At 41.1% G+C, this 12,067-nt stretch overlaps 2 protein-coding genes across 3 annotated transcripts in view; both read left to right on the forward strand.

Annotated features, from left to right (window-relative positions):
- The window catches only part of LOC121871078 (alpha-1,6-mannosyl-glycoprotein 2-beta-N-acetylglucosaminyltransferase-like), a 29,239-nt gene that overhangs the window by 8,729 nt on the left and 8,443 nt on the right, over nt 1-12,067 (forward strand). The gene's annotated exons all lie outside the window — the stretch shown is intronic.
- On the forward strand, nt 2,587-3,789 carry LOC121870945 (putative uncharacterized protein ENSP00000383309). Its single transcript, XM_042372918.1, has one exon. It carries the CDS (start codon nt 2,587-2,589, stop codon nt 3,787-3,789), a length of 1,203 nt encoding a protein of 400 aa, XP_042228852.1.

Here is a 12,067-nt window from a genome sequence, read left to right on the forward strand (position 1 = left end):
TCTCCCGGGATACGTATACAACATTAATGAACATCAATAAGGATCAGAATTGCAATCAATAACACATTAAGCGCACTGAGGGGTCCCCAGTCATCTGTTAGGCTCTCTGAGGGGCTCTAGTCAACGATTATGCTCACTAAATGACTCTAGTTAGCTGTTATGCTCATTGAAGGTCACGGTTAGCTTGAGCAATTGTAAACCAAAAAAAAACATTGTTCTTTTTATATTCAGTTGAATGCCCAAGTGTTTTATTACAATCTACTTCTTATATGAAAGGCAAAACATTCTATAGCGACTAAATATTTACAATTGGAAATATTTTATGGAAATTCGTTTGCCCAGGACCAGGCGAGGTTTGTTGAAGAAAGAAAACACAAAAATGATCCCCCCTTCCGCCAAAAAAAAAATAAATAAATAAATAAGTAAATAAAATATAAAAAATCACATCACTTTATACAGTAATACAATTCAATCCTCAAGAAAATACATAGAGAATTTTGATGACAACAGGAACTCGGGATTTACTACCTCTTATAAAGGTTCCATCAACAAACGTGTGGAAACTGTAAGCAGAGCGCCAAGTCATAAGCAACCATAACAGTTACCTAGATAACCGCTGTGTTATAATTAGGTGTATTGTGTTATGACTGGGTGTATTATGGTTGTGACTGGGTGTACTGTGCCATAACTGGGTGTACTCTGCCTTTAACTAGGTGTATTTTGGAACATCTATACAGGTGAGGACAATATAGAGCAAATGGAGCTAGGTTGTTCTTGCTTTCAGTATCGTCAGTATAAATGGGGATCGTCTCCTTCACTATCCTCTGGCAGTGGGTGCGTTGCTGGGATACGATGTGGGTGCTTCTATCATGCCTTTCAAGATGAGTCCAGTGGTGGTTGCCATGCGAACCCAGTATGATTGTCATGCGATTCGATGTTGGGTGTCATGTGTTCCTGTGTTGGGTGTTATGTGTTTCTCCTGTGTTGGGTGTCAAGTGTTTCTCCTGTGTTGGGTGTCAAGTGTTTCTGTGTTGCCTGTCATGTAATGTTGGCTGTGATGTCATCCAGTTGTCCCCGTCATGCAGAAAAGTGGTGCTTCTCATGCGACCTCTTACACAACAGTTTAATTACACACTTGACATTCACTCACGTTCCCTTTGCTGGATTTAACCTTATGAGATATATTTCGTGCAGGTAATATTCTCTAATGTATGTCAAGGATTCAGGTCACCTTGAATTCAATCTGGAATAAGACACAACATTAAGTTTTCTCAGGTAATACTAACTGTACTGTTGTTTCTGAGTTATTACTGCATCTATAGTGTTATTTCTGAGAGCCTGTACTGTGGTTCCTCTAAAATAAACAGTTCCGAACAGGATGCCATGATTCCTAGCGTGTTGATCAGCGAGAAACTGGACAACCGTTGGGCAGCCGAAAAATGTAAACACATTTGCAGTCTTAAGAGATCGCATTCTATGAACGCCTCTCCAGACTGACTGAATGACTGACTGACTGATTGAGTGAGTGAAAGAATAATTGAATGACCGAATGCATACTGAAGTAGATAAGCGCCAGCGCCGGAAAGACGCTGCTGCGACATGTGTGGATGACCCTGGCGATCCCGTATCGGCCTCTCGAGTCACCAATGAAGGTAACATCACCAATAACTCATAATTATCATTGTAACATAGATGGATGATCGTCATAATCGATTCCGAGTGACAGCAAAATATTAGTAGTTAGTTAGTGTGTGTGTGTGTGTGTGTGTGTGTGTGTGTGTATGTGTGTGTGTGTGTGTGTGTGTGTGTGTGTGTGCAGCACCAGGGGAGCACAGGAAACCACAGCAAGAGTACAATGTGAAAGTTAGTGGTGTGGGGAGGATGTTCTCGTTCACATAACACACGCTATACTGTACAGATAAACTTTTTGAATGGCACACTGGTGTTGTCCTGTATAATATATATATAATACAGTGAATATAAGAAGATAGAGTAGATAAAAATGTATAAAAAGAGGATAATTCAGAAAGACCATCATAAGATAATGTTACTGGAACAAGAGACGAAAACACGCATAAAAGAGAAGCATAACGAGGCGGAAGTGGAGGAAAGTGCGGTCTCTCGCCCGTGTGCCAGTGATGAACGTTAGCCAACTTAGCATGTGGAAATATCACAACAAAGGCCTCAGATGGGGTATATTATCAGCATCTTCTGTCATTACGGACTTTTGGACATTTCTAAATAATATGAAAGTTAAAACACTGATATCATCCAACTCAATCTGACCTTTGATATGGTATCTTGTTAGTGGGTAAAGAGTCATATCTAAGATAAATATCACAAAGTACGGTTCAAATATCTAAAATATGTGTCAGAAAACATTAAAGTGACATAACTTCCGGCAATCTGGACTCCAAATTGCCACTGTAACCCCATAATTCTCTATACACGACCAGCCTCTCCCATACTAAACCAAGTATTAGCTGAATTGTCAACTCACACCGTCTGTCATATTTTAAAGCTCTGGCCTTTGAGCTTTGATCCTAAAAACACACCAGCTCAAGAAACACTTCAGGAAACACCATCATGGAACACCTTCAGGAAACACCATCATGGAACACCTTCAGGAAACACCCTTACTCACCCAGCACCTTCAGGAAACACCTTCACTCACGCAGCAGCACCCTCAGGAAACACCATCACGCAGCACCCTCAGGAAACACCATCACGCATGCAGCACCCTCAGGAAACACCTCACTCACAGCACCCTCAGGAAACACCATCACGCAGCACCCTCAGGAAACACCATCACGCAGCACCCTCAGAAACACCCTCACGCAGCACCCCAGGAAACACCATCACGCACGCAGCACCCTCAGGAAACACCTCACTCACCAGCACCCTCAGGAAACACCCTCACGCAGCACCCTCAGGATGCAGCACCTCAGGAAACACCTCACCACGCAGCACCCTCAGGAAACACCTCCACGCACGCAGCACCCTCAGGAAACACCATCACGCACGCAGCACCCCAGGAAACACCTCACGCAGCACCTCAGGAAACACCCTCACTCACGCAGCACAGAAACACCATCACGCATGCAGCACCCTCAGGAAACACCATCACGCAGCACCCTCAGGAAACACCATCACGCAGCACCCTCAGGAAACACCTCACCACGCAGCACCCTCAGGAAACACCTCACGCACGCAGCACCCTCAGGAAACACCATCACGCATGCAGCACCCTCAGGAAACACCATCACGCAGCACCCTCAGGAAACACCATCACGCATCACCCTCAGGAAACACCTCACGCACGCAGCACCTCAGAAACACCCTCACGCACACACACCTCACGCACGCAGCAGGAAACACCTCACACGCAGCACCCTCAGGAAACACCGTCACTCACGCAGCACCCTCAGGAAACACCATCACGCAGCACCCTCAGGAAACACCATCACGCACAGCACCCTCAGGAAACCCTCACGCAGAACCCTCAAAACACCCTCACGCACGCAGCACCCTCAGGAAACACCCTCACGCACGCAGCACCCTCAGGAAACACCTCACGCAGCAGAAACACCATCACGCAGCACCTCAGGAAACACCATCACCACACCTCAGGAAACATCACGCACACCCTCAGGAAACACCCTCACGCACGCACAACACCATCACGCAGCACCCTCAGGAAACACCCTCACGCACGCAGCACCCTCAGGAAACACCGTCACTCACGCAGCACCCTCAGGAAGCGTATATCAGGAACACCCCTCTCGTTAACGGGCATCACACAGCATCACCTCTCGTCTTATTGATCAGTGGCGCCTCTCTTGTCTCCCTTCAGGCCACCACATAACTACCTCAACGCCCGCCTAACACAAGACTCGTTTTGCTTTGTGTTATAGTTCGCCGTTTAAGCCCTTTAGTAGCTATCGTGTGTTCCGTGACCAGGGTGAACAGTTTGTAATGCTGATGGCAACACCGGTAGTTGGAGCGGGTTTTTCATTTGCGTAATAAATATCCGCTTATTTGTCGGTCCATCATGCGTATTGAGGACAGCTGCGTAAGTAAAAATCGATGTTTGAGTGTATGAAATGTGTGCTCAGGAAACACCGTTTCAGGTGGGAAGGGCATCACACAGCATCACCTCTCGTCTTATTGATCAGTGGCGCCTCTCTTGTCTCCCTTCAGGCCACCACATAACTACCTCAACGCCCGCCTAACACAAGACTCGTTTTGCTTTGTGTTATAGTTCGCCGTTTAAGCCCTTTAGTAGCTATCGTGTGTTCCGTGACCAGGGTGAACAGTTTGTAATGCTGATGGCAACACCGGTAGTTGGAGCGGGTTTTTCATTTGCGTAATAAATATCCGCTTATTTGTCGGTCCATCATGCGTATTGAGGACAGCTGCGTAAGTAAAAATCGATGTTTGAGTGTATGAAATGTGTGCTGTTTGGTGGGAAGGTGTAGGGGTATTTTAGCGTATATGAACGAGGGGGGATTAATATAGTGCGAAATATTGTGAAGGGTAATGAGAAGTCTCTCTCTCTCTCTCTCTCTCTCTCTCTCTCTCTCTCTCTCTTTCAAACCCTTCCTCATTTCACGACTATTCATTGTGGCTCCATAATCATTCCACTTACTCGTATTTTCAACATTTCACACAAGTTGACAAAAAAAAAACCACCATTTGAACGAGCTGACAGAGCGTTTGATCAAATTAACAGAGTTTGATCAAGTTAACAGAGTTTTATCAAGTTAAAAGTTTGAGTGAGTTTATATAGTTTGATCAATTTAACGTAATTTGTTCAAGGTAACATAATTAGATCAATTGAATATTGAGTTTGATCAAGTGAACATTGAGTTTGATCAAGTGAACATTGAGTTTGATCACTGTACTCCTGATCAAGGGTAACATAAACACAAATGCTTGTTATTAATATCAATCATAAAATTTAATAAACAAATTTGTTATTTTTATTCTCTTCGTTATAAAAAAAAAAAAAAAAAAACCATAATTTAAAATATTTTACAATCGTCATTTATATTATTGTTTAATTTGATGTATGTCTCTATGTCTGAAAAAATATATATATACTGTTTATATATTTTTTAAACATGAAAAAGGAAAATATTAATAGTGTGGGATTGTCAGCGACTATAGCGACATATAGAAACTGGATTCAATTAAAAAATATATGAATTTATTTGAGCGGGAGTCTATCAGGGAAACACACACACACACACACACACACACACACACACACACACACACACACACACACACACACACACACCTGCAATACAAGGTTATTTTTTCGTCAACAACAGGAACCTGAAATTTAATAGATGAATGTGGTAGTTCCAGTGTGAGTGTCACCATTTTACACACACACACACACACACACACAAACACACACACACACACACACACCAAAAAGTAAAAAAATTTAATGCCAAATTTAAATGAATAAAAAAACCTAAATAAACCTGACGATAGTAACGATACGAAACGATACAATATATCAAAAGATTAACCTGATATTAACTAATTCTTATGACGTTACAACTTTGAAAAACATATCACCATTACTTAGCAAAAAAGTTAATTGTTTTTTAAAGGCTTAATTGAACGAGTATCCCCTACCTAGGGTGACATGTATAATATATAAATGTATAATATATATCTCTCAACTCAGCCCACTGCGGTGAGGAGGAAAATATAACGTGAAAACAATAAAAAGGTGATAAGAGGTGAACATGAAGTAAACAAAGCAGACAAGGAAGAGAGTGAGAGCAGGTCCTTATCTATATGTAGTCACTCAGAGTTATCACAGCTATACAGTCGATATCTCGTCTTGATGATAAATGCAGTATGATAATATTCAAATATGTCCCTTCATGTCGTGTTGTAAACCTTCAAGAATGTCTATGGTTAGTCCGATGTCTACCAATAGTAAAGAAACACTTGTACTTAATTCCTATTGGCTATTGTCTACTGTATGAACTCAGTGTACGGACTTAAAAGACTCATTGTTGTTGAAGTATATAGATTTAGGACAATAATAGCTTAACCAGATTGTTCCCAACCATCAGCTGCGTGGTGGTAGCTAGGCTGAGCAAATTCCAGTGTTTAGAAATAAGGCATTCACGACTAAACTTCGCTGTTTGTAGGAGTAAGTGATTGTTGAGTTTGTATTTGAGTTCCCCGGTGACGTCAGTGTTTATATTGTGTTCCCCGGTGACGTCAGTGTTTATATTGTGTTCCCCGGTGACGTCAGTGTTTATATTGTGTTCCCCGGTGACGTCAGTGTTTATATTGTGTTCCCCGGTGACGTCAGTGTTTATATTGTGTTCCCCGGTGACGTCAGTGTTTATATTGTGTTCCCCGGTGACGTCAGTGTTTATATTGTGTTCCTGTGTTGTTGGCAGGTTCTGTCACGTTCTCTGAGACGGAAGTTGAGGCTTCGACTGACGGTGACCAATGACAGCGAGGGTGTTGTGCAAAATATTTCATAACGGTTACAGTAATATGCAGTAATAAACACCTTCTAGTAACTGCTAGTAGACCAAACACCTACTAGTAACCGCGAGTAGACCAAATATCTTCCTAGTTATGGCGGGCCACTCACCCGGACAAGGCTGGCTAACTAAAGTACTGATATTTGTCTTCAGGATGGACTCCAGACAGCCGGATCTACCTCAATGTTACACCATACAATAGCCTGATATATTAGCGTCTGTCATTAGTATTTGTACAAGCTGACAAATGCCACAATTAATAATAATGTGACCTGTTTGTATGGCGGTCATTACGTCCTTACATCAGTCACATAAAGGAGTGTAATTAAGGTATTTTTCTGTAAAAAAAATTCTTGTCGTTTGGGAGTCAATTATAATTAGATTAAAAAAAAAAGAGCCGAAATGGTGTGATAATTTTTAGGTGATTTATCCAATATGATGTGGAGGCTGACTGAGCTGCACTGCCTTCGACTGTAAACAATTATTAGAACGACATTATATTGTAAACAAGACGTGCCTGGTGTAAACAAGACGTGCCTGTTGTCATGAAACAAATTGCTCAACAGAACAAAAGAAGATACTGAACAACGGATATTTTTGATGAACTACGGAGGCAAGAGCTGATGTGTAGATAAGAATGATGAGAAGAGTGGAGAGTGTAGACTGTCCCCACTACCTGTTGACACTGACGAGGGAGGATACTGCTCTCCCTCATAATGCTCCGCTTCCGGCCCTCTACCACCCACCCTGCTGAGCCTCCTCCACCCACTAACTGACACCCTAAACCAGCAAAATTTTCACGTGGAGATCTTACAAGTCTCACAGATATTAAGTAAGAGGGATATAAAACTATTTTTTTTAATGTTCTCCCGCAGGTAAGACTTAAAACCACACGTATAATTAAAAATAAACAAATAAATAAATAAATAAAACGTTTTGTAAATGGCAAAAACATAAACACGGTGTAAACAAAAATTGGCCGACAGGTATGAGTCGGGGGTTAATAATGTTATATAAAATGGCAGGCAGATGCGAGTGTTATCACCGCTCCCACGTGACTACTGGACCGTGCACCTCAAACACGGGAATTTGGACACCAATATACACTCCCACTTAACAGTAATTGCTGAAGTGAGTTATTTTATCGTTGTTTGTAGGCTGGGAGGGAGGGAGAGAGGGAGAGAGGGCGGGAGGGAGGGAGGGAGGGAGGGAGGGAGGGAGAGAGAGAGAGGGAGGGAGGGAGAGAGGGCAGGAGGGAGGGAGGGAGAGGAGGAGAGGAGAGGAGGAGAGGAGAGGGAGGGAGGGAGAGAGGAAAAAGGGGAGGTAGGAAAGAGAGAGAGAGAGAGAGCAGTATGGATGGGGGAAGGAAGGAAGGGAGGGAGGGAAGGAAGGAAGGAGGGAAGTAGTTAGGAATAGAGAACGGGCAGACTGACAAACAGACAATGATACAGCAGTAAATTCGTCCGTCACAGTTCAACAGGCTGAGGATAATTGTGTTAGTCATCGTTGATTGTTACTTGTGTATCCTGTTACTTCCTGTTACTTGTGTATCCTGTTACTTCCTGTTACTTGTGTATCCTGTTACTTATAAAATACTTAATGGTCAAAGCTTTTTAATTTATATAATATTTTCGTCTATTCAAAATATTATCTTAGAATATCACAAGAGAAAACGGAACCAGAGAGATAGGACACTCATTCATGTTAATAGATCACTGATGGGCAACCTAGGGCCAGTGAGAGGGCCACATGACATGAGTGGCCCTCCATCATCTCTGTGGACCGCATGAGTGGCCATACTTCATCTCAGTGGACCGCAAGAGTGGCCATACTTCATCTCAGTGGACCGCATGAGTGGCCATACTTCATCTCAGTGGACTGAGTGGCTGTTGTAAAGTCTGAACACGGTGAAATTATCTCTGTTGTAAAGTCTGAACACGGTGAAACTATCTCTCTATCTGTTGTAAGGTCTGAACACGGTGAAATTATCTCTGTTGTATAGTCTGAACACGGTGAAACTATCTCTCTATCTGTTGTATAGTCTGAACACGGTGAAACTATCTCTGTTGTAAAGTCTGAACACGGTGAAATTATCTCCCCATCTTTACCCGCTGTAATCTGAAGAGAATATTTTTTTTTCGAATTTTACAACTCTATTTCAAATACGTCCGTGAACTAGATTCCATTTTTTTATATAAATTTCATATGATGACTTTTATTTGGTAAATGTATTGTGGCAATGAGCAATAACTCGGAGAACAATAGACCTCCGCTGGCCATTTTATTGCTCCCACACAAAATTGCTTTCCAGAACTGAGGCAACATTTTACACAGGTGCATGGCCAGCTCTCGATACACCGCCACTGAAATGCTTTAAGTCTAGTACCGCATTGACGGACCGAAGCGAATATGAATGTATATAATGTGGCATCACTAACAAATTAAGTTAATACATTAAAGAATATATTACAAACATACAAATCTATGCATTAGAAATATGTGAACCAAGGCTTATAATTATTCTCAACAATTTCTAGTATACTCACTGTTATAATCTCATTGTACATATATATATAATTCCATGTCCAGAAGTCTCATTAAAATATATGATTTCGTTATGCTATAATACGACATTCAGAGACAAATGTTATTAAGGTTTTTTTTTTTTTGGAATTTCTGGTAAATTAAACTTTAAGTCATATATTCATTATTTATGGGAAGAGACCGTCGACATTAACCGGAAAAAAATATTAAATCAGTACCGTGTGTGTGTGTGTGTGTGTGTGTGTGTGTGTGTGTGTGTGTGTGTGTGTTCCTTACAATAAACAATCGCACCACCTGAAGATTAACCCCCCCAATCTATTTCACCTGACGCTCCCTGGAGGGGGTTTGGATAGATTAAATTAGGCTACCGTCAGTTAGATTAGGTTACCATTGATTAGAATAGATTAGGTTAAGTTAAATTAGGTTATCGTCAGTTATATTAGGTAAGGTTTAAGCAATTAGGATGGTTAATATTCATGTGAACACCCGAAAAAATACTAGATATACAGTACATTACATCAGAAAAATAACTCCTTACGTTAACATATGAGAACATTAGCAGCAAGAAACCATAATAATATACGCTGGCTGGCTAAGAGGTTGTCGTGAACAAATTTGAAAACTTTTACAGGAGATTTTCATAATGGGATGTGGGACTCTGGTCGAATTTACAGCCCGGCATTAATACTTGAGAGTTATGTGAGGTAAGGCCCCCTTGTTCGCAGGCGGCTCACACACACACACACACACACACACACACACACACACACACACACACACACACACACACACACACACACACACTACAATGTTGAAACGGAAACTTACAAATTAAATTGTTTGGGTAAGTCAGGGAAATTAGGTTTGTGAATGAGGAAAATTAAATTATTTTTGTTGTATTAGAAAAAAATAATCAGAATTATAGTGAAATATGAAAACTGACGTATTTGGGATTCATGAAAATAAGGTCAGTTTTGGTAATTATATAATTATACTGTTTTTTATAAATCGGGAAAGATAATTGTATTCTGTTAATTGAGGAAAATGAGGTTATTTTAATGAACGAGGAAAATTAACCCTTTGAAGACGATGGGAAGAAAGCAAACAGATTAAACTCATTTTCTGGGATGATGGGAACAAAATGTTTTAATTGGCATCTGTTTAGTTAGTGGGTGTGTTAGTGGGTGTGTTTAGTGAGTGTGTTTAGTGAGTGTGTTTAGTGAGTGCGTTTAGTGAGTGTGTTTAGTGTAGTGTGTTTAGTGAGTGTGTTTAGTGAATGTGTTTAGTGTAGTGTGTGTGAGTGTGTTTTAGTGAGTGTGTTTAGTGAGTGTGTTTAGTGAGTGTGTGTTGTAGTGAGTGTGTTAGTGAGTAGTGTAGTGGGTGTGTTAGTGAGTGTGTTTAGTGAGTGTGTTTAGTGAGTGTTTAGTGAGTGTGTTTAGTGAGTGTGTTTAGTGAGTGTGTTTAGTGAGTGTGTTTAGTGAGTGTGTTTAGTGAGTGTGTTTAGTGAGTGTGTTTAGTGTGTTTAGAGTGTGTTTAGTGAGTGTGTGTTAGTGAGTGTGTGTGAGTGTGTTTAGTAGAGTGGGTTTAGTGTGTGTTTAGTGAGTGTGTTTAGTGAGTGAGTGAGTGTGTTTAGTGGGTGTGTTTAGTGAGTGTGTTTAGTGAGTGTGTTTAGTGAGTGTGTTTAGTGAGTGTGTTTAGTGAGTGTGTTTAGTGAGTGTGTTTAGTGAGTGTGTTTAGTGAGTGTGTTTAGTGAGTGTGTTTAGTGAGTGTGTTTAGTGAGTGTGTTTAGTGAGTGTGTTTAGTGTAGTGTGTTTAGTGTAGTGGGTAGAGGGCAAAGTAACGATTGGGTCAATACATTCCCCGGTACTGGCATGGTGACCGGGAGAACACAACAGGTAAACTAAAGCACCATCACTACCACTACCACAACCACGACCACCATCACTGCTACTATCACTACCACTACCACGATCACTACTACTACTACCACCATCACCAACGCCACTACTACGACCACCAATACTATCACCGCCATTAACCACCACCACCACCATTACCAATTACAACATTCATATCAATTTTTTTTTTCTCAGCTAAACGAAACTTTGTCAATGTTAGTACACACTAGAAATCCTTAAAGAAAAGCTTCATTCTAGGTCACATACAGTATGTTTAGGGGACAAGCGGACAGTGGTGGTGGGTGAGAGTGTTGCCTGCCGTATAATAAGTCTGTCCCTGGCCTAAATAGACGGATGTTTTCTACGTGTGAGATATTATACCTTTTTTTTAACAAGCACAATGTCATATCAGAGTGAGTGGTATATGGTTAAAATGTATTGTGGTGGAGTATATCAACGAGATCATCTGTGTGGTGCTTCTTCATCTGTCCTGACAACTGACATCTGGTGACTATCGTTGTAATTGAATGTTAGTTTCGTATTGATCATCATTAAATCTGAAAACAAAAATATCGTGATGCTTATGATTTATATTGTGATGGGTTAAAGTATTGTTTATTCTGTTAAAACTTGAGGGTGGAGGACAAGAGTATAATTTATGGTGTTAAAACTTGAGGGTGGAGGGCAAGAGTATAATTTATGGTGTTAAAACTTGAGGGTGGAGGACAAGAGTATAATTTATGGTGTTAAAACTTGAGGGTGGAGGGCAAGAGTATAATTTATGGTGTTAAAACTTGAGGGTGGAGGGCAAGAGTATAATTTATGGTGTTAAAACTTGAGGGTGGAGGGCAAGAGGGTGGAGGGCAAGAGTAATTTATGGTGTTAAAACTTGAGGGTGGAGGGCAAGAGTGTAATTTATGGTGTTAAAACTTGAGGGTGGAGGGCAAGAGTGTAATTTATGGTGTTAAAACTTCAAGTATGATGGCTCTACCTACTTAAGCACCTTGAAGTATTCCCCTATATTATCCAATCACCACTCACTGATCAATCACCAAACTGATCAGTCACCATTCACCTAATCAATCATCACTCACGGAT

This window comes from Homarus americanus, unplaced genomic scaffold, assembly GCF_018991925.1.
Source record: "Homarus americanus isolate GMGI-L3 unplaced genomic scaffold, GMGI_Hamer_2.0 scaffold52512, whole genome shotgun sequence".
Lineage (NCBI taxonomy): Eukaryota > Metazoa > Arthropoda > Malacostraca > Decapoda > Nephropidae > Homarus > Homarus americanus.